The sequence below is a fragment of the Orycteropus afer genome, unplaced genomic scaffold (genome assembly GCF_000298275.1).
Source record: "Orycteropus afer afer isolate SDZICR_OR568_19922 unplaced genomic scaffold, OryAfe1.0 scaffold00064, whole genome shotgun sequence".
In the NCBI taxonomy this organism is placed as follows: Eukaryota; Metazoa; Chordata; class Mammalia; order Tubulidentata; family Orycteropodidae; genus Orycteropus; species Orycteropus afer.
Window position 1 is genome coordinate 6,105,039 of NW_006921651.1, and position 23,326 is coordinate 6,128,364.

The following is a 23,326-nucleotide window of genomic DNA, read 5'->3' on the forward strand; positions in this document are numbered from 1 at the left end:
CCTCCTGACCATCTCTCAGTGCGTGGACCCAAAGCAGACAAAGTCAGCAGCAGTATCTATTAATTCCTAGATAGATTAATGATAAGTTACTCATCGGTCAAAAAAAAAGAGGCCCAGGACAAAGGAGAGTTAGGGAAGAGTCAGAGGTTTTGAAGCTAGAAAGATACAGAAATGAAATTTCTCAGGCCCATGATTTATAATCCACAGAGCAGCCAGGATAATAAGTATGCTTATTTCTTTATCAACAGGAATTTAAATGCCTCTAAATTCTGATTTTTAACTATAATCTGTCACACAGATTCCTTATGAAATTCCTTACCAAATTTTCTAACTAATTCAGGAGCGAGGAGGAAAGGCTGGACATTTCTAGCTGACTTGGAGTCACTTCTATCGCAAAGTTTATTTCCACTGCCTTACTCTTTTGCAAAATAGTAAAGCCAGCTTCCATCATAGGGAAACTTCTATAAACTGCAAGTCACCCACAGAACTGTTGATTTAAGGGTACATTTCCAAATTCTATTTTAAAAATTGAGTTTGCATGGATGTGCCATGCAGACGCTTTAAAAGTGTGAGGGAAGAGGTCCATGATGAGGAAAAACCTGCAAGCTTCCTAATGTTCTCTCTACAGCCACGTCCCTAGGGCTGCAGTTTCCCTAGCAGCAGCTTCACCAGAAACAGGTGCCTGTTTAGGACTCCTGAGCCAACAGAGGTGCAAGTCACGGCATACAAAGCATTCTCAATGGCTTCATTAGTACTCAGGTGACACCTGAAGAGAGGAAAAAATTGACTAAACTCTTGCCACAGCCATATATTCTTCTGGAACACCATTGTCAATAATGGAAAACACATACCGCAGGAAGTTTTCAAATTACTAAGAACGTCATACCATTTGCCCAGCAGCAGTTTTAGAGCAAGCCTCCTTTAGAGGCAGAATATGAATGGGTAATAGGATCTGTGCAAGGAAGAATCGACAGAACACTGGGTCTTGCAGTACTGCAGATGGATGAACAAATGGGAGCAGGGTCGAACTCTAAGACTGTAAGACAGCCGAGCCACCATCCTTAAACAAACAAGCAAAGGCAGGGAAACAGGAGAAAACAGCTACATGGCAGAAGACACCAATTATAAAATAGGTGACACTCAACAGAAAACAGGAAGTATTTGCTTTGTTCACTGATAATGTCAGTAATATGAAAACAGCCCCAGGAATCGCAAATGGCTAAAAATCCACATATTGCTGCAAGATGATGGGACTTTCATGTTGGATACTTATTTCCTAAGGTTAAACCAGTTGCTGTTGGTCAGTGCTGAATTATGGCAGCCTGTATCTGTCTGAGTAGAACTGTGCTCAATAGTGTTTTCAAAGGCTGACGTTTCAGGAATAGATCACCAGCCCTTCCCAAGGCACCCCTGGGTAGACTTGAACGTCTAACCTTTTGGTTAGCAGCCGAGTGCCTTAACTGTTTGTACCACCAAGGGATTCTGCGAAGGTTACAGAGTTTTTAAAGCTGGATGAGTCTTTGGGATGATAGATCTAATTTTCTCGTTTTAAGGTAGCAAAATGGAGGCACAGAGAGGCATAGTGGCTTTCTTTTGGCTACACAGCTAATAAATGATAAACACAAAGTCTGAAGGCAAGCCTATATCACTCTGCCTTCTAATGATAACATAAAGCTAGATACTCCACCCAAAGAGCCGAAGAAAAGGAAAAGACGTGATTTGGGATACCAGATCTCATATGGTTACTGCCGTGCCTAAGATGAGGCAAGAGAAAAAGCTCACAGAGAATCAAATACTGACACCGAAACTCCAAACTCCATAGTAAAACTCCATGGGGTAGAGTATTAATCTCCTTTGAGAGTTTTCTGAAAAACAAAGAGGCTCTTTAAGAAACAGTAGTAGTGGAGAATCTTAAAGTACCCAGAAGTGTTAGAAACACTGTACTTGATGAAGATGTCTTCTCAGTTCAACTGCAGGAGTCCCTGAAGATTCTAAAGCCAATTTCTACAGCAATCACTACATCTGAATCAGACAGTGCACTTTTGTCAGACATGCCTTACCAAATGGGCCAGATCAAATCAACTGTTCTGGAGAATCTAAGCACAGCTCTTCTTACAAGCCCAGAAAAAAAGCAAAGTGAAAGACTTTTATGAAGAAATGGGAATTTTTCAGTCATCAGATAATTTATGCTACTTTCATTGTCAGGTCTAAGGTTCAAGGACAAACTTGTGCTTCTTCTTGCACACACTTCTTGGAATAGTTAGCCTTCATTGAATACCTAGTGTATGCCAGGCACTGCTCTAAATATTTTAGATGTGTGATCTCATTTTATCCTCATAGCAAGCCTATGGAGTGGGTTCTGGTTTTAATCCCCATTTTACAGATATGTTGTTGTTGTTGTTGTTATGTGCCGTTGAGTCAGACCCGACTCATAGCGACCCTCCTTGGGTTTCTGAGGCAGTATCACTACGGAAGTAGATTGCCCCATCTTCCTTCTGAGGAGTGGCTGGTGGGTTTGAACCGCCAGCCTTCTGATTAGCAGTCAAGTGCCTTAGGCACTATGCTACCAGAGTTCCCATTTTACAGCTAAGGAAACAGAAATCCAAAGGGGCTAAGTATTATGTCCAGTATAGCTAGTAGATGGGAGAACCTGGACTATAGAACAAGCAGTACTCCTGGAAATTGAGTCTAGAAAGAGGTTCTTAAATACTGTAGACCCAGGAAATAGACAGGTATTTGGTCAATGAAAATAATCTGGGATCATGCTCAACCAATCCTTCCTATAACAGAACACTTTTTGCTTCCTGTTTCTTGTCTGTTTCAGATTCTTCTATTTTCTACAGCAAGGATTTTAAATATGACGTTCATTAATTACACAAGACCCCACAGATATGCTTCAGGGGGTTCATATAACATTGTATGTAGAATGTTATCGATATTATTTATGTACTTCTTTCTGGGGAGAGGGTATACGGCTTTTATCAGATTCTCAAAAGTCTTCATGACTCAGAAAGATTAATAAGCACTGTTTCATCAAAAGGAGTCCTTTGCTGGTGAAAACGGTTAACACACTTGGCTGCTAACAGAAAGGTGCCTCGGAATAAAGTTATGGTGATCTACTTTCAAAAAATTAGCCTTTGAATCCCCATGGAGCACAGTTCTACTCTGACACCCACGTCCCATGAATTGGAATCCATTCAAGGGCAACTGGTTTGGTTTCTAAAAAAACAAAAACAACCCCTGTTCTGCTTGACACTGATTTGTTTGCAAATACTTGAATCACGCAAATAAACAAGATCAAATAACTACCAGCAAAACAGCATGTGAAGGACCAGGGAGGCTTATTTCAAGTCCAGGCAAATGTCAGCCTTCTGAAGACCAAAGAAATAATAAAAAGGAAGCCACTGAAAAAGCGGAAACTGCTGATAGTGATGGCTCAGACAAGACTTATTAGACATAGATTTATGTAGCAGAAGTTATATTCAACGAGTTTAGAGATGCTTTTCCTCAGCATCTTTTTCTAAAAATGAGCATTTTTTTGCCATGTACTTCACACCGTGGAGGACCCTAAGGCCAGAAAACATAACTCTTGTTTTACTGCCCTATCCTCAAGTTTTGTTTGCTTCTCATAAGGTGGTGAAAATAAAGACACTAGGTTTCTTCAAGGCTGGCAGTCTGCCTCCATTAAGACAAACATCTGGAATACATACAAGAGTACTCAGTTATTAAATTTGTAACTACTGCCCAAATGCACTGTACAGTTACATTTACTATAACAACTGTAATCACTTTATGATCCCATGCTATACACTAAAGTAACCAACTTTCAATCTGTAAAAGATGCTTTAAAAAATCTGCAAAAGATGCCTTAAAAGGAGAGGGAAAGCATTTTCTCCATATTTCATTTTGCTTCTCATGTCCCAAGGTTCCAAACCCTTCCAAAGGTTTGTGCCCCCAGCCCCAGGCACTGTCTTGGCCCCACACTCCACCTGAGGCTCTCACGTTCTTAGGTTTCAGCAGGAGGGACTGTGCCCACGTTCAGGTTGGCTGCTGTCCTAGCTGATCTTGCTTCCTACTGGACAGCTGGACCTTTAGTCCCCGGTGTATCCTAGGCAGGGATGCTGCCCAGACCTGCGGGGGCTCAGTGAGCTCTGCGGCTCGACAGCCAACCAGCTGGACCCAACTTGTGCTGCTGTCCCCACTCCTATTCCTCCCAGCGTACTATGCTGGTCCGGGCTATGTGGCCTGCTGGCCCCAGGCGCCACAGGAGTAATTTTGTTCTATTCAACTAGACTGTAGTGGAGGCTCAGAAGGGTCCTGGGATAAGGCTAGGCAGTGTTGGGGAGAATCACATCTTCAAAGAGCTGAAAAGCAACTTGGCTATATTCTAAACCAACTCCCTCATTTTCTAGAGCAGGAAACTGAGGATCAGAGAGGGGGGAAATGACTCGCCAGCCCTCTCCTCTCTCTCTTCTTGTCCCCATGCTGCCTTCTCTGGCGCCAATAGCAAATCACAAATGAAGGTTTGAGCTGAGCAGGTGCTGGAGCTCAGGGGGCTGGGCCCAGGCTCGCTGATGGGCTCTGAGCAAGAGAGACCCCCATGCTGGGTGGGCAGAGGTTAAGCCTGTTTGCACAGTCTCCTGATACTCCAGGTCTCCCAGTTCCTCTCCGGCTTTATTTTGTTCTCTGAGAGCACTGAATTGTCAGCTCTAATCCTTCCGAAAGCGCAGCGTTTTTCAGGCGCTCTGTGTAAGTGAAACCCTAATCCCAAGGAAAACGGCCACTTAAGCTGCTGGAGCATTAGGCTGCTCTCTGAGCCCGCCTCAGGATTTCCTCCCTCCCTGCCTGCCAGCCCAGCCGCCACCAGGAGGAGAGGAGAGGATTCCAGGCTGAAGGCACGCAAAGCCTTCTCAGAAGTGACAATAGTGGCAGGGCTTGCCTCCCAAAGCTCAGGGTTAAAAAGGCACTGGTTTGTTTGTCCCCAGGCTACAGCTACTAGTGGGGGTGGGGAGGAGAGGAAGGGTTCTGGGGACTGGGTGCAGGGTCTTCTTGCCACCTTGGGGGTGGTTGACTTTCTAGGGGAAACAGACTTTCAGGTCTTGCCTAGGTAGTTCTGGGACCAGTAAGACATTTCTGAGCCCTTGGTCCCCAAACATACCTGGGACATTCAGATATGTATTACATTCAGGTGTGTAATAGTGCTGTCGTTGAGACAGCACTATTTGGGATTTCCGGTCATTCAGAAAAAAAGTGGATTGATTGAATTTACTTTTACTTAGCCAAGCTTTGCTTCTTAAACCAAAACCAAACTCACTGCCATCAGTTGATTCCAACTCATAGCGACTGCCATTGGGTTTCTGAGGAAGTGCCAAATATTAGAGTGATCAGCTTAGTACTGGGAGGTCCTCCTTTTGAAGAACCTCCATTTTGGGCCACCTCAAGCATCTCTAAACAACATTGATAGTGGTTGAAAGACTACTGTAACCTAGCTAATCATGAAAGACGTTCCCACTGTCCTATTCTATGCAACCCTTTTTTAGCCTGAGTTGGCTATAAACCTAAAAAGGCAAACTCGCTGCCATCGAGTCAAGAGCTCCCAAGCTGGCTACAGTATGGACCTAAAAGAAAGACCACTGATTTCTTTAAAATATTTCGATTCGAATTTAGGCTGACTTCTCTTCCTGATTTCTAAATAAAATAGGGAGACATACTATGGAGGAATAACAGCAACAACAAAAAAAGAAACCAAACTCACTGCTGTCCAATTGGTTCTGACTCATAGTGACCCCTCCTTGGGTTTCCAAGGCAGTATCTCTACGGAAGTGTTCCCAATCTTTCTTCCAAGGAGTGGCTGGTGGGTTTGAACCGCCAGCCTTCTGGTTAGCAGTCAAATGTCTTAGGCACTACGCCACCAGAGCCCCCATGGAGGAACAAGCACGGTCCATTTGGCAATGCTTAGCCTTTGGGTCTCATGAACGGAGGAGAGATGAAAGAGGGAGGTGAGAAGAAAGGCCCAGGCCCAGGTAATCTGCCAAATTTGAGATTAGTTTAGAAGGGCACAGAACTGCATGTTTGCCCAGATACTTGGAAATCCTTCATCCCTTTTTCATCTTTCCCATGATTCTCCTCACCTCTGTAGCCCCATTACCAGCCACATGTGTTTCTGCCCATGGCACCCAACTGGGGAGGGTGGCCCATGGCCGCTGGGATGGCTGATGGACACAGATATGAACATGAAGTTGGCGCTGGGGGTTGAGATGTTACAGCCTTCATTATACTCAAATTTAGCCTCTCTTAACCCTAGAGTGGATAAGTGCCTCTTCTTTTCAATATCCTTTTCCTCTAGAGGTGGACTGGATAAGAAGGAAGGAAAAGAGCCTTGATCCAAGGATTCCCTAGGTTGCAGGCCCAGAGTACCCACATTATCTGTCAATGTCTCATTGCTATGGAAATGCCTCATAATTAAATCAGAGCTGAGGTCTCAGGGCTGGAGGCCTTGGGAATATGGCTGGAGGCCTCAGGGACCTGGGGATGTTGGACAGAGGCTGGCCTCTTTTCCTTGGGCCTTAACAACTTAAGAATCTCAGGCAGTGTGGTCCATAGTAAAGGGTTCCCTGACTTGCTGCATGTCCAAAGTTGCCCCAGCCCTCTCCTTTCAAGGTTGGAGAGGAACTCTGATGTTTGCGCCCTAAATTCCTCTTGCTAATCAGGTGCTGTGAGCCGACAGACAAGGCTAGGAGACTCCTAACCTCCTTCAGAAACATTTCTCAGCCTTTATTGCCCTCTCCTCCCCCGGAGGGGCTGGCCAAGGGCTAAGCTGTTTGTTTTATGGAGGGAAATGTAGTTGCATTGGAAGGGGGTTGTTAACTACAGGAAAGAGGCAGTTCCTGGAGGTGCTCAGGACTCTCTGAGTGGGAGGAGGAGAGCCTGGGTTTCCCAGGGTGCCCCCAGTACCTGCTAAAAGGCTACTTCTCAAACCATCCCAGATGTGGGCAAGAAGGCTGAACTCTGAAGCATCCAGAATCCCTGTCTCAGAAGCTAAGCCCACAATGCTTTTCCAGTCCTGTTGTCAGCGTTAACTTTGGCTCACTGGCCTCCCTGAACCTCTGCTCAAAACTTGCCAGTTTCCAGGAGACCAGCATCTTGTTTCCTCTCCCTGCTTGGGGCACTTCCTTCTAGGGCAGATTCCACATCTCCTCCTGGATTTCAGTCATCTCCTCTTTCAGAGCTGCAGTCTCTAGGTATGACGAGAAGTTTCTGCCAAGCTGTGGAATAAAACCATCTTCTTCCCACCAGGGATGAAAGTACTATCCTGTCCCTAGTTCTCCCACAGTCAGTATCCCAAGGAAAACTAAGACTCCCCGGTGAGACTTAGTAGCCTGGCAGCTCCTTTATGCCCAAGGCTCAGCTTTTCCATGGCTCCTAGACTCCCAAACAACAAGCTACAGGTGTGGTACTCAGGAGCAGGTTTAAAACTCACTCCCAGCTCTTCCGATCTCTGTTACTGACAGTTTGCTGAGCATTGGAGGGAAAGAGGATGTGGGATTTAGATCTGGACACTTCTCTTTTATTTATTTATTTAGCAATATTAAACATGCCTATTTTATAGTTATGTTTGCTTTGTTCTATTATTTCTACTTCTTGGGGGGAGGTGTTAATTGTCCTACCTATTGCTTCTATAGGAGCTCTGGTAGCATAGTGCCTAAGGCCCTTGACTGCTAACCAGAAGGCTGGTGGTTCAAACCCACCAGCCACTCCTTGGAAGGAAGGTTGGGCAATCCTACTTCCGTAGTGATACTGCCTCGGAAGCCCAAGGAGGGGTCACTATGAGTCGGGGCCAACTCGACGGCACATAACAACAAACAACATTGCTTCTATAACTCTCCTACATGATATTTTGTATTCACATGAGGTGTATAATTTTTATAGTGAGCTCATCTTTAGTGAAGGATGTTTTCTTCTGTGGGGTTCTCTGTGCCCTGGATGTATAATGTCTCAATAGAGAAGGTTTGCTTTTGTTCCAGCCAGGACTTCTGAATGGCTTATTATTCTGGACAAAGTCTCACGTAAATTCTTGACTTGGGATTCCTGAAACACACTCATGGTATAAATTTGGACTCTGAACCAGAGAGTGGCTCAGGCTTGGGGTCTCCATTTTTTATGGTGACACTATTTTTCTCACTTGCTTATCTGGGCCCTTCGGATGTGTTTGTGTGTTTCCTTGCATGGACAACACTGGTCCGTTCTGTTCTTGGCTTTATGCAGGGTAACTTAATTCTAGCTTCTTGTTTCTTTTGGGCCCAAAGATGTGTCTCCCGTCTGGTGCGACCCAATGTCCACTCCTTAGGACTTCTCTCCAGTGTGCTCACAGACAGCGCACATACCGCCGTGGCTTTGGGCTTCTTTATGGCACCTGAGAGTAAGGTTTGGCTGTCTAGTAACTTTTTTGTTGTTCTATTTTATCCAGCTATGTTTTGATACTCCTAGCCTGCCTTGATTCTAGATATAGGTGTCATTCCTCCATAATCTCTCTGGGACTAAAACGAGGTGACAAAAACTACATTTGTACAAAGCTATCCCCGTGCTTGGCAGTGATGCCCACTAGAGGCCAGTGAAGCCCTCTTGGTGCAGCAGCTCAGGGGACTGCCATGTGGCTCAGCTCCTACAGTGAGCAGGGAGCTGCTGCATGATCACCAGCTTCCTCCAGCACCATCTCCTTCCCTTTGCCCTCCAGGGTAAGGAATATACTGTTTGTCACCTTTGGGGTGGCCTTGCGTCATGTTCAGAAGGCTCTCCAAATGACTTGGGAATCCTGAAACTCATCTCTGTCTCCCTAGTCAACATCCCTGGCAGTGTCCTGCACGGTCCTCTATCCCTGCAGACTTAGCCAGGCACAGGGAGGGAGGGGTGGAGGTGCAGAGGTCATGGTGAACAGCAGCTGCCTTTTCAGTCAGTGATGGGAGATGTTAAGGGATAGAGGTGCCAGCTTTACAGAGATGTCATTAAGGAGGCCCTGACCCAGAGGTCCTTGGGACTTCCGAAGGATTGACGGAGGCCCCCTGTTGGGTCCTTTGGAAGCGTAAGGAGATGGTAGAAGGTCCCAACCAACCTGAGGGAGCTTGAGGCCAGAGTGCTCCAGACCCATGCTCTCCCCTCGCTGGTCCCTTTTTCCTTATCACTTAGGAGACTCGGCTCCGTTCCAGACCAGCAGCCTAGAGCAGTGGGCTGGAGAGAAGAGATGCCGCTGAGCTCAAGCAGCCCAGCGGCGGAAGGGAAAGTGGGTGATAAATTTAAATAACCAGCTTGACTTGGCAGCTTGCTGAGTTGTGATGCAGTGAAATTAAAATCTCGGCAGAACTTACCAACTCCACCCAGAAAAATCTGTCTCTCTCCTTGGTTGTGCGATGGAAGGTGGGGAGGGGAGGCTATCAGGCTGAGCCCTGGCCTCTGGCAGCCACCCTAGCTTGCAATGTGATTAGCTGTGTCCTGGCCCACTGGGCGCCATTCTCCCCTCCACACAATGGTCCAGGCTCCTCTTTCCTCTCAGTTCTGACCTTGTGGAACAGCTGCATCAAGTGTCTGGTGAAGTTTGAAATCAGCCTCCAGTGTCAGGAGGTGGCAGGAATATCAATAAGGTCTGGCTGTTCAGGTTAGAGTATGGCACTTCCTAGACCAGGGGCCTTAGGACTCATCCACTGAGCTCTGCAGCCTCAGCTGCCTGTCCCAGGGAAGATGAGCTGGGTGCCCGAAACTTAGGGGATGAAGAGGGCTCCTATACATCTTGGTACACCCAAACCAGGCTATGGGCACAGAGGTGACCACTCCACTCTCTCATTCTTAGTACACACCTGGCTACAATCACCTACTTGAAAGGACCTCCTTTTCTCTTTCTCCACTAAAGCCCTTACTATTCTCTAAGAAAATAAGTTTTTAAAGAATCTTTGAGTGGAATTTCTGCAAATACACTAAGTGTGTCTCCCATACTCTACCTTGCGTGGAGCAAAGTTTCACAGATGCCAACCTCTTCCGAGAAGAACTCACCGAAAGTTCACTCCTGTCTGTTCTCCTTGCACCACCACTCTCTGCTACTCACAAAGTCCTAGCCCTAAGGCCAATGTGCTAGTCCCACTCCTGAGATGGCCCACAAAGTCTCTGGGCCTTGCTCCAATGCTCACCTTGACAGTACTTCCAGCAAATTCCGTGTGTCCCCATAATAAATACATCATGAATCATTCATCTTTAATAGATTATGCAAATTAGGAGGACATAAAATCAACAAAGATCAATAACTGCAGCCGTTTAATTGCCAGCAAAAACATTTTAAGAATGAGCATAATCTGCAGCCCTTTCTCGGGTAATGGCACCATTAATCCAAACATTGGATCTTGGCCTAAGTGTAGAAAAATCATTCCCTACCCCTATCTCCACCCTATCCCACCTCCCCTCCCCCACCTTACCACACACTTCTCTCTTTTTGGTAATTTCCAGTTTCTGAGCGAGTTTCCCCGTCATTACCACTGGTGAACAGCTCTGAATGTTAATGGTTCTGCTTTTGTTACTCCTCGCTTGATTGAAATGTCGCATACAGATTGAGATGTTAGTGCTAACTTGCCACCTGGGAATGTCAAGCTGGGTCTGAAATGAACTTTTCTCACACTTGGATCCAGATGGATCAGCCAGAGATGTTCCCAGGCTGAGCTGGGACAGTTCCAGGGCCATGGGGGGGAGACGGGCGGGGGACGCTCAAGGTAGAGGCACTTCCCTGCACCAGTCCAAGTGACTCTCTTGCAGGAGGAGCCCTATCCTGCAGAGCCACAGCCCCACCCCAGGAAGCCCCTGCCTCCTGGACTGTGGTCCTGGGCACTGGGAAGCACCGTTGGGTTATAGAAAACTCCCCTGGGTTGTCTTTGGCCAGCTGCCTGGGATGGGCCATCTTTGGGAGATGACCACTGTAGCTTTGAACAGGTCAGAAAGAACATGGCCTGGCTTGGGCCATCTCTCTGCCTTGGGTCAGAGTACCCAGCAGGTCAGAGAGTGTCTAAGGTGGGTTAAGGAGGGTCATTTGTTAATCAGCTGTATCCTGACCCAGCTAACCCAGCTAAGGCTATCACCTAAAAGCCCAACCCAGCTTTCTAACACTTGTAAAACTCAAATTCTGATTGCCTAGGCTGGAAACAGTTGTCTACGACATTCTCTTAAGGCTAAGAAGAACAAGACTCCCCCAAACCTCCCTGGTGGGGACCGGGTGACTTTTCACAGCCCAGCTCAGGTCTCCGCTCCATGTCATAATTAGGGCCCTGTCCTTCAGTGAGGGCTATGGCTGCTTCCTGCCTTTGCTGCTGGCTGTGATGCTAGCTGCCTGCAGCCCCGCTACCAGGTCCCCAGGCCGCCTCCATGCTCCTCGCTCAGAAGGTAACGCCTCAGTGTCTCCCCATCCCCTCTGAGACCCTTCTCAATCATCCTGTCTCCCAAGGAACAAACGGCACATTGGCTTTAGTGTCTCCAGAATAATTAGGTGAATTTTAATAACACCTCAAAGTGTGTCTCTCCCACTTGGGCACTTTCCTGGCCCGGAAACCCTTCTGCAGCGCCAGGCGCCTTCTGCAGCCCGCAGCTCTGCAGCCTGGGCCTCCTTCACCGGACCTTCCCTGAGCCACCTCAGCCTCCCTCTACTGGAGCTGACCCTGCTGCTCCTAACCCATGGGGGCTCCTGGCCGTGTTGCCCTCACCCAGCATTGGACTAGGGTCAGGCCTGAGCCTGCCTAGCCTAGAAAGCAAACCTTGGGCTCGGGCGACTTTCTCTAGGAGCCAGAAAAGCTTTTCCACAACTCCACAGAGCTAGGGGCATGCCCTCAAGGCCACAGCCATGCACACTGCCCAGACAGGGAGAAAAGTGGATCCCACAGGAGCCTCGAGGAGCTCCCTGTAGGCAGGACACCGGGAACTCATGGTCTTCTTTTGCCAGCCTGGCGTATGCACCCTGTGTTCTCCTACAGACGTCCTAGCAAGAGGCCCATAATTCTGGGCACTTTCGGAGATGCAGAGAAAAGACAGAGAGAGGCAGGAGGACAGGCAGAAAGAACCAGCCACAGCCTCTCCTGGCCCCAAGACACCTTTCCAAGCCAAAGCCCACATACACTCTCGCCACAATTTTTTCTCCCCACATCTGCACACATCTGTTCTGGAAGCACCCTGGTTTCTGGAAGCTTGCTCTGTCTGCAGATGTTATGGAGGGGCCCACTTGCCACACCAGGTCCCTGATGCTATGGGTTGAGGGACCCCTGTTGCAAGCAGAGCCTTCACCCTCCTAGAAGCCCCCTTACCAGTCACAACAGGGTATGTCTGCGTGCCTGACACGTTGCTACCCAGCTCCGGGTTGGCGGATGCAGATAGACTTGACTTGACTTCATCAAGCCCAGGGGTCAGGGCTGGGAGGGAGTACTCGTTCCCCTGGGAGGAGAGAGAAAAGCGACAGCTCTCTATTGATGTGTACACAGAGAAAAGGCTTAGTGTGCAGATGGGGAGGAGGACCGGAGCCCTCCCAGATGGGGTGGAAGGAGCCGGCCTGGCAGAGGGAGGGGAGCGCCAGGGGTGGGCTCGGCACATGATGGGGGGTGGGGGCAGCCCTGACTTTGTGAGGCTGGAGGTGCAGCTGACGTACTAGGAGTGGCTGCCCAGAGCCCTTGTAAGTTTCTGTAGCATCTTCTGCCTAAGAAACCCCAAGGGCGGAGTCAGGTAGTAGGGACTCCCTACTGACAGCTAAGAGATATTTCAAGGGACCCTGGGGTGGGAGCCTTGGCGAAGGGGGCCAACCATGACGTGATGGCAGAGGCAGTGGTTGGGGAAAGGGCCTAGTGGGACCTCCAGCCTGGCACTGCTGGGCCGGCTGATCGGGTACGGGTGCCCCTTTTTAAAAAACAAACAAAGACAGCCCCACGGGCCTCTTGCTCTCTGCCTGTGCACTGGGGTATGAAATTGGGGAGGGGGAGAGTCCACATGGCTAACAGAAGGGTGGGAGGGGGCCCGTCATTGACTCTGAAAGGGTGTCCTGCCCGAAACACTCGGGTAATTGCCTTTTTATTGCAGCCACCGCCAAGCCAGACCCCAGAGCCGGGCCGACCAGGAGCCTGCACAAAGCAGGAAAAGTTGCTCTGATTAATATTACGTTAAATTAAAACTGATTTTCTGCTCTTTCTGGTCCGTTTTTTTCCCTTCCGCTTCCTGGCCCCCCCAGAGGGTCCCCTCCCCTCCCTGGCTGGACGGGATTGCCTCGTCATTTCCAATTCCTTCTCGTATTGATCTTCCTGTAGAAATCAGTTTTGTAATTAGCTGCAAATTAGGCCTTCTACTGGGGGTGAAGCTGCCCCCTGATTTATCACCAGAGTAATTCGCTGTGATCGGAGAGAAATTAAAATGAACTCAATTAGGCTTCGGATTTGCTTTATGGGCCCTGCTCCGAGTTTCAGGGGGAAAAATGACTGTGCTGGTGTTTAATAGTCTAATGAAAGTAAATAAAGGTTATTCATTGTAATACAGCCGGGGACTCGGGGAGGGTGCACTGAGCCGCCCGCCTTGGCCGGCTCCTCCTTTGTTGGTTTATGGCTCAGGGCACCTTAAAAAGACTTTTGATTTTTGTTTTATGAAGACAAACAGCTTATGGGATAAAAGGACGGGCGGGGAGGAAGCCAAGTGGCTGGGAGCTGTTGGAGTCTTAGAGCGGAACTGTGCAGCGTGGAGCCTGAAAGCTGGCTGGTGGACACGCATGTGTGTGTGTGTGCGCGTGTGTGTGCATGCGTGCATGCACGCGTGTGTAAGCACAGCACATCGTATAATAGTGCTGTGGTTGTGGGTCTGGCCTGGGCTGGACCTGTGAGAGGAATGGGTGTGTGGTCCTGGGTTTTCAGGTGAGGCCCTGGGCACTATACCGATGTGTGGGTGGAGGTGTGTGCCGGGATGTGTATGGAGCTAGTGATCTGGGGACATTCACCCTCCAGCTCCACATGGCTGATGGGGTTCTGCTGTGAGTACTGTGGACTATCAGTGTGTCAGGGAGGGAGCACTTGAGTGGGATGGAGCATAATCATATGCACACGTGTATGTGAGGAGTTAATTAGGAGCCATGTTTCTGCACATTGTGTGTTGTGCCGGTGTGGTGGGTGCATGTCCCATGCTATGCGTTCTGGACAGTTTTGCATCTGCAGGAAGTGTGGGGTCTGGCTGGCAGGCAACCAGCCTGCCTGTGGACACATTGGATGGCTGTATTGGGAGCAGGAGGCAGGCACAAGAGTGTCTTGACACTTAACAAGAAGAGCCCCATGGACTTGCATGGGCTTGTTGTAGGGCCCTGGGAGGACTTGGGTTGGAGACACAGCAAGGGAACATCCCTGAGTGCTCCATGCCAGAACCGCAAAATGATAGCACTGGAAGGAACTTGTTAGACCATTATGTTCAAGCCCCTAATTCTATAGACGGAGAAAATGAGGCCCCCAAAGAGGATACGATTTACCCCAAGGCCTTACTCTTGTACCCAGCTCTCATCACTTCTAACTGCTACATATCATAATGATATTTCTTAACTGTACCCTAATGTCCTTGCAAGAGGAAATTCGCACAGCACACTCCCAATGTAACACATGCAGGTGGCTGAGTCGTGTGCAAGTTCTCGAGAGGCCTTGTTCTGAGCAGTTCCTGTCTCTGAGAAGAGAAGCACCTTCCTCACCTGTTCTGACTTGATGTGCTCTGATGCCTGGAAGACGTCGGGATAGGAAGGACGCTCAAAGACCCGATCCAAAGCTTCCAGCTGCTGCTGGGTGAAGGTGTCGGCTCGCAAGTGCTTCCTCAAACTGTCCACGCCACTCTGGGAGTCTCCGTTGGGGACGGAGCCCTCAGAAACATCTGGAGGACACACAGACACCTGGAGCATCAGTCCCAGGCCAGTGGAGGCTCAGGAGTGGCACAGTGGGCAAAAGGGTGGTATCGGGCTCTCCCTTTGGGGCTTTGCACCCTTGCTCAAGCCCCTTGCTCCCAGCTTCTAGGCTGGAGGGGCTGGCCTAGTAAGCTGGTCATGCCTCAGAGGCCTGGCTGAGGAAGCCAGAGTCTCAGAAGACCTGGGAAGAGAAGGGGAGGGAAGCTGACAGTGTGGGGGGTGGGGGTTGGAAGGACTGGGCAGAGGTGGAGCAGAAGGCTCCCAGAGGCCCTCTCCCAGAAGCTATCTCCCCTCCACCCCCCTCTCTCGCCCAGCTGGGGTCCCCTGGGGAAGCAGCTGGGTGACTCAGACTGGCATCACCGAGCCTGTGGAGAATTGAACTCGGCTCCAAGATGAATTTCAGTTCCACTGATTCCAAGGGTTGAAAATCATCAAATCTCCGAGGCTGAGTGTAACACAGAGCTGAGTGAAGTAATTAACTTCACCCCTGCGGGAGGAGGGCTTCTGAAAGCAACATGAAGGCATTTCACTAGGGTTGGCCCAGCAGATGGAGCCGAGGAGAGCAGGTGTCATGGGAGCCGTAAAACACCTAGTAGGACAGGACTATAGACGGGGGTTTTGTGGCTGCTGCTTGGCCCCTGGCCATCTTCTTTTCCTCTGTCCCTGGCCTAGACTTGGACTCAGTCAAGGGTCAGTCAGCTCCTTGGCCACCTAGTTCCTCCACTGGTCTCCACAGGGAGCAGAGACTTCACCCACCAAGGAAAGGCCACTAGTGCCCTCTCCATGGGGACATTCTGTCTCTAGGCTTTCTCATGAATCTCTTATCCCTGCCCTTCTGTCCTTGCCTTCCTGCATCAGGCCTGTGGTATTTTCAGAGTGCACAGTGGGCCACGTGTCTCCTCTGCTGAGTCGCCCTGGATTCCAGCCCTGCAAACATCCTGGCCCAAAACTGGGTCCTCCCCAGCCCCGGCTTGGCCACTCCTTGGCTGAGGAGCCTTGGGCCTGGGGCCAGCCCATGCTGTAGGCCCCAGGGTTTTCCTCTGGGACTGTTATATATATCAGTTTATAGGTGATTATATGATATGATATAATCAATATTGCATTATATACAGTAACAACGTACAGTATCATTCGGGAGACCATAGAAAATATTACATATTGATTAACCTCAACTTGCAGTCAGCCTCCCTCGCTGGCCTCCCAGATGGAGCACGAGGGTTTGGCTTCTTAACAGAGCCTCCTCTCTTCCCTCCACTCTGTTCTGGAGGGGATGGGAAAGCAAAGAAAGTGTGTGTGTGTGTGTGTGTGAGAGAGAGAGAGAGAGAGAGAGAGAGTAAAAGAGAGAAAGGGAGAGAGAAAAATCAAGACCAGGATCAAATGAAGGCAGACAGACAGACATAGAGCCTTGCTATTCCTATGGACATAAACTTGGTTGTATTTATTTATTGTATTTTGTCTCCGTGTGTCTGTAAAAGCCTCCGGAGTCATTTTCGATCTTAGAGGGTACACCCAGCCCTGTGTGAGTTGGGGTGGGCATATTTCTTTTCCCTGTGCCTGCGTGTATTCCCTGTGTACATGCATTAGCATATATACAAACATCTATATGAAATAAGTGTCTGTATGTGTGTTTAACTGACAGGGTGAGAACCTGTCTGAAAGAATATGTGTGCGTGTGTGTGTGCGCACGTGCGTGATCACCTGGGATGTGTGAATATGTGAGCGCGGGTCTCCCCGGTTTCTCCTGTGCCTGCTTTTTTTTCCAGGAGGTGCCACGATCCTAATGCCCCTTCTTGTAGCTATTTGCATGTTCCATTGTGTCTAATTCTCTCTTCCCGGAGTCCTCCTACCTTTCTGCAAAGCCCTGCCATCAGGGTTGAGGGAGGCAGGGAGTGTCTTTGTGTGTGCTAATGGCAGTATCACCAAATGGGTTCTGGGAAGGAAAGTGTGCATTTGTCTGTGAGCATGTGCTGACACATTACATATGTGTGTGTGTGTGTAGTGTATGACAAGACTCACACCATGCTTCTGTGTACATTTGTGTATATGCCTGTGTGTGGCTTGGCTCACCCCATGCCTCATTCTCTGTGTGTGTGTGTGTATGTGTGTGTAGGGGCTGAACTGAAGCTTTGTCCTCAGGTCACTGGCTGGAGGAGTCTCTTTTCCTTCATTTATTCAGGGGCCCTTCAGATCTTGACAAATCTGTCACTCTAAATTTGCGAGAGATTATGGTGCTCTCTCCCCAGCCCGCAGAGAGGTGATATATGATATCTGCTGCCCCTATTGATTGCCTGATCTGGTGGCAGAGGCCGGCGAAATGAACTTGAAATGAACATCATGCCTCAACTCATTGTGCGTATAATACACTACTTAATCCCACATTTTTCAGCCGCTATGGAATTCAATTGATCAATCATGTTCCACTGATAGTACTGTTTTAGGGGTTATTGCTGCTCCCTCCACTCGCTGACCTTTTTATTTATTTATTTTTTTGTATACTCGGGTCCTGGTAGTAAGACAGGTTACAGAGGCAGCAGAGGAGAGAGAGGGGGAGGGAGGGGAGGGAAAGACCAGAGGAAGTCTGCTACTGGAAGAAGTGGCAGGAGGAGGCGGGGAGAAGGAAGGAAGAGAAGGAGGAATGGGGGGTGGGCAGAGGGAAAAGGAAGCTGGAGGAGCAGGTGGAAACATACAGAGGACCCTGAGAGAAGCTGGAGGAGACGCCCCAGAGGAGAAGGAAGGCGAGAAGGAGGCGGGAAGGGCAGCAGAAATGATGAACGGTGAAGGAGCACAGAGAAAGTTATGGGGGGCAGGGAGAGGGCACTGGCATTACTGGTAAGGGTAGGGAGGCAGCCCCCCAAAATCAGCAAAAGATCCTGTATGCCCATAGGATCTCTCCAGAGGAGAGGGGTGATGTCCTGAGGAGATCAGTGTGGGAAGGAAGGGAAGAAGGCAGGCGAGGAAGAAGGGCAGGAAGGAGTGAGGTAAGAAGTTTGGGAGAAAACCCTGGTGTCAGAAGATCCAGTCCAAGCAGGAGAAGCTTAGGGAAGAGGGAAGGACAGAGAGGGGAGAAAAGAAAGGCAACAGCCTCCCACACCAGCAGCCTGAGCCAGCCCTGGTTGAAGGAGGACACGCGCCACAGGAATTAAACGAGCTGCTCTGCTGTGGCTGAAGCCCGGGGTTCTAGCTAAGCAGGGCATCCCAGGGCCTGGATGGGGGGGGTGGAAGGGAAAAGAAAGAGGGGGAGCAACACAAGACAGTAGAGGAGGAGAGGTAGAAAAAAGAGGAGACCAAGGAAGAAGAGACTAGAAAAGGAAGAAAATGAGCACTTGTCAATGCTGACCACCTGCAGGGACCTCCCAGATGACAGAGGCTCAGGGGTTGGAACTGGACCACGGCTAGGCCCACAAGTTGAAGGGCTTTCCTAAAGTAGAAGAGGAGGCAGAAGTAAGCCTTGATCCAGGTTTCAGAGTGAGCAGGGAAGGGAAGTGTGTGAGTAATTAGATACCATCCATCCCAAAGAAGGTTCTTCACCCATCAGCTCTGGGTGCCAAGCAGCCAGACTGTGAGCTCCTGAGAGCAGGGCCATGGCTGGTGTGTTTCACCAGGCATGGAGCTGGGTATGTAGTAGGTACTCAGTAAATGAATGATTGAATGAATGAAAGAAGGAAGGAATAAGGCTCTCCTAGGTGGTCTGGTGGTGTAGTGATTAAGGTATTTGGCTGCTAACCAAAAGGTCTGTCGTTCAAACTCACCAGCCACTCTGTGGAAGAAAGATGGGGCAGTCTGCTTTTGCAAAGATTTACAGCCTTGGAAACCCAGTGAGGGTCGCTATGAGTCAGAATCGACTTGATGGCAGTGAGGCTTTTTCTTGTTTGTTTTAGGTAGCATTCAAAGGTGGAATGGCCACTTAATTGGGCTGGCAGCCTAGGACACCCAGTCACTGGGAAGGCCAGTCCTACGTATCTCTGGTTGTTGTTGTTAGGTGCCGTCGAGTCGTCTCTGACTCATTGTGACCCCATCCGCAGCAGAACGAAACACCGCCTGGTCCTGAGCCAGCTCCATGATTCTTGCTGTACTTGAGCCCATCACTGCTGCCACTGTGTCAGTCCCTCTCGTTGAGGGCCTTCCTCTCTTTTGTCGACCCTCCACTGTCTCTGTGCTCTTTCTCTATTCCCATAGAATGTGGGAAGAACCTGCAGCAGCCCTGGGAAGACTTATACCCCTTCTTCACTTACCCCCACTGCATGTCACCTTCTGATAGCATCAACTCTGGTCCATAAGAGACCCTTTCCTCTCTCAGCCACACCATCCTCCCCATGTATGGTGCTTTTACCCAAAGGACAGAGAACACTAAATTCTCCATTAAGTGTAGAACTTAACCTTTGCAACTGCAGCACTGCCATCCAAAGCAGGTGGCCCAGACTCTTTGAGAACAGGGCCCAGAGATAGCCTCTACATTTGGACTCCTCTTACTATAACTCAAAGGAGCTCTGGTGGTGTAGTGCCTAAGACATTTGACCACTAACCAGAAGGTTGGAGGTTCAAATCTATCAGCTGCTCCATGGAAGGAAGATAGAGCTATCTACTTCTGTAAAGATTTACCACCTTGGAAACCCAATGGTGGTTGCTATGAGTTGAAATTGATTCTATGGCAGTGAGTTTGGTTTTTTTTTTTTTTTTTGGTTTTAACTACAGCTCTGGTCACAGAGAGGAGAGATGGGATAAAATGAGTCTATTTACCAGTGATGTGGAGCCAGTCCTAGAGAAAGCCTTTCCTAAATGATAGAAGGACCCTGAGAGAGGCTGGAAGAGGCTTGAGGAGACTCCTCCGAGGAGAAGGAAGTGAGGAAGAAGCGGGAATAACAAAATATGACGAATGGCAAAGGAGCACAGAGAAAGGTACAGGGGCAGGAAGGGGGCTGGAATATGGTGGCTCTACGTTCTGGGCTTTCTGGAACAATTCTCATTTCAAACATTCTTTCTCACTCTCAGACCATGTTTATAGATTCGGGTTGGAAAATGGAGGTCCAGTAAGACCCTAGAGAATGAGGGACCACGTGCTAGTCACAGCCTCCACAGAGGAAGGATTTCTCGGTTCTCCTGCCCTGCCACCCTTCACGAGCTGCTCAAGTGCCAGGAGCTTGTTGTGTGCCACTGATGAATCTCACATACTCATTCAGTCCTCACAAGGACCACAGGAGGTAATTAATGTTATACTCATTTTAAAGATAAGGAAACTGAGGCAAAGAGAGGTTAAGTAGCTTTCCCAAAGCCACACAATTAGTAAATGACAGCCAAGAATTGAATTCAGGTCTTTCTGGCTCCAGAGTCTGCCCTCTAAACATCTCACTCAACTGCTTGGATGCCAAACTCAGGGGGCCCTATGGAACATGTGTTAGCTAAGCCCAACCTCTGCCCACAGTGGTTAGGGGATACCTGGTCCCCAATCCTCACTTTACAGTCATGAAAACTACCAGGGTGGTCAGAGAGATTGGGGGATGACTTGTCCAAGGTCACACAATTAGGAAGTAGGACTCTCAGGGCTAGACCCCATTCCAGGTGCTTTGGTGATTACAGTGTGAGACACTCAAGGAGAGTCATTTTTGGAATGAGGCAGGATATAAGTAAATTACTTAAATTAAACAAACTGCTGAGTTAAAACTTTGATGTATATTATTCTTTCAAGGGCAACATGTGTTCTTCTCTGGCCACTTCATATTTGCTTAGCAGTTAAGAAAAACTTTTCATAGATCTTAGATTATTTGGGCTTCCCAACAATTCTCCAAGGTTATTATTATTATTATCCCATTTGTAACTGGTGAGGAAACTAAGGGTCAGAGAAAGTGAGGTGCAGATTAAACAAGAGTAGGGGACTAGCTCAAGGGCATACACACTAGGGAGCCTGGCACAGAGAAAATAAAAAACCAAACTCCCTGCCGTCGAGTCAAATCCAACTCATAGCACCCCCTCCTTGGGTTTTTGAGGCAGTATCACACTACAGGAGTAGATTGGCCAATCTTCCTTCGAGGATTGGCTGGTGAGTTTGAACCACCAGCCTTCTGGTTAGCAATCACACAGAGAAGGTCCTCCACAAACATTTGCGGAATGAACCAATGTCTAGCAGTGGCTATCTGCCCAGCGAATATCCAGACTACGAGGCTCCCAGCAGTGGGGCCCCAGTCCCCAAGCAACAAAGACAACTGCAAAACCAAGGAGTAGCTTGAGTGAAAGGAGAGCTCCCAACAGAGCATCAGTGGTTTCTTCCCTGGTCGGGAGTAATTGCTATTTTCTTCTTGTCCAACTTTCTCCATATTGTCTAGACTTTGTACAACAAGCATCTACTATTCCTATCATCCACCATTCATCTGTCAGATTGTTGTACTATGGTGGCTTATACGTTGCATAGCTGCCATTAGTATTTCAAATACAAGAGGGTCACCCATGGTGAACAGGTTTCAGTGAAGCTTCAAGCCTAAAACAGACTAAGAAGAGAAGCCTGGTGATCTACTTCTGAAAATTAGCCTACAAAAACCCTATTGCTCACAACAGAATACTGCTTGAAGATGACCACCCACCCCCCCGGTTGGAAAGCACTCAAAATGCACAGTGGCTACAACTGTTGACACAAGCATCCCGATGGTTGTGAGATGGCACTTGACCTGACAACGTTTTGTTCTGTTGTCCGTGGGGTCACCACGAGTTGAAGCCAACTCCAATACAGCTCATAACTACTTCCACAGTCATTTTTTAAAATGTCTTTTAATCCTCAATGAAAAGATTTGATTTCCTCATTCACTTAGCCCTGTCACTCCCCATCTATTCCTGGCCCTACCTCCCACCTCTCTGAACCCAGGCCAGAGCTCTGTTCCTGGCCAATCAGTCATGAATGAGGCTGTCCAGTGAGGTCTCAGCAGATTGGGATGGTGTCACAGAATACCATGTCATGGGGCTGGGGGCTAAGGACAAGGGTGAAAACAGAAGTGTTCTGTCCTCTTTGTATGTTTACATTTTATCTGGATTCTCAAGGTGGTTACTGCAAGGAACAAAAATAAATCTAGTGCCCTGGCCAAAAGGTGGGTGGCGGCAGTGGTAATAGACAGAATGAAATAATGCTATCTCCTCGGTCAGAAAGCACAAAGGCATGTCAAAATCTACAAAACTGAGATGGGATTTAAATAGCGGCTGTTCACCAAATCCCAGGAAACAGGAATTAGACATTTCCAAGGAATTTTTAAAAGTATAATGATGATACTAACTTCAGTTTTCTAAGCCCATATACAAATATCTACCTGTCTATGGGAAAACTGACAATATTAGGGCTTTCAGAGACACTCATTAAATCTACTCAGCTTTATGAGGTATTTCTTATTATCATTCTCATTATTCACATAGGGCAGCAGACTCAAAGAGGCAGGAGTACTCAACATCATGAGGCTAGTAAGGAGCAAAAGGATATCTTGACTCCAGTCTATCATATTTGCTTCTTTGTCAAAGTTCATCATCATTACCACTGTCATTTATTGAGCACTTACTATGTGCTAGGCATGTCCAAGGAGCACACATTGTCTCTATTCCTCACAGAACATTTGCAAAAGAGATATCATCACTTGAATTTTTACAAATGAGCTAACAAGCGCACAAGATCACATAGCTGGGAAGAGGCAACTTTGGGGAAAGTAAGTCTTACGTCATCCAGCAGACAGAAAATGGCTTGAAAAAGTGGTACGGGAAGAAAAGTGAAATCTGTGCAGGAAGGGAGCAGTGGCTGATGGGCCCCAGGCCTCAGAGGTTGGGGAAACAAGAAGGGTTGGGTCCAGCTGTGGTTTGGGGTAAGGTCCTGGCCAAATGTTTATTCTGACTGGTTGCCTCTGCCCCCTCTCTCTTTCCACCTCAGCTTCTTCACACACCACTTTCCCCCTCTGAGGGGTTCACCCCCAGGCCACCCCCAAGTCTCCCCAGCTGCCAGTTGTTGCAGTTTCAAACTCAATTGTTCTCCTCGGTACTGAGGCAAATGGAGTCATTAATTACCTTCTATCGGCTGGGCTGAGTTCAGAATGCGATCAATATTCCCCGCTTGTCATTCAGGGCAGCCCGCCTGTGCAGCCCCTGCCCCACCCCCACGGCGATGCAGCAGGACCACAGAGGTCTGGGCTGACACCCTGGCCCTCCCATCTAATTGGGAACTGGGAGTGAGGTTTGGGATGCTGAGGAATGGGGCTGGCTCCCCCAGGTCAGAGCATTCCTGCCTGGGAGAAGAGAGAGGGCATGGAGTGGGGAGGAGTGGAGGCAGCGAGGTAGGAGGAGAAAGGAGAGGAGTGTGAGGGACTGAGGAGAGAAGGGAGGGGAGGCAGGAAAAGGGAAAGGGAGAAAGAGAGGAGGGAGAAGTGTGAGCGGGAGAAATAG

General features: G+C 48.6%; 1 protein-coding gene across 1 annotated transcript in view; it reads right to left on the bottom strand.

The window, feature by feature from the left end:
• PAX2 (paired box 2) overlaps nt 1-23,326 on the bottom strand; it is a 92,977-nt gene that overhangs the window by 12,120 nt on the left and 57,531 nt on the right. The window contains exons 7-8 of the mRNA XM_007939948.1: nt 14,720-14,895; nt 12,324-12,450 (exon numbers count right to left, since the gene is read on the bottom strand). Of these exons, the coding sequence (XP_007938139.1) occupies nt 12,324-12,450; nt 14,720-14,895 (303 nt within the window). The remainder of the gene's footprint in view (nt 1-12,323; nt 12,451-14,719; nt 14,896-23,326) is intronic.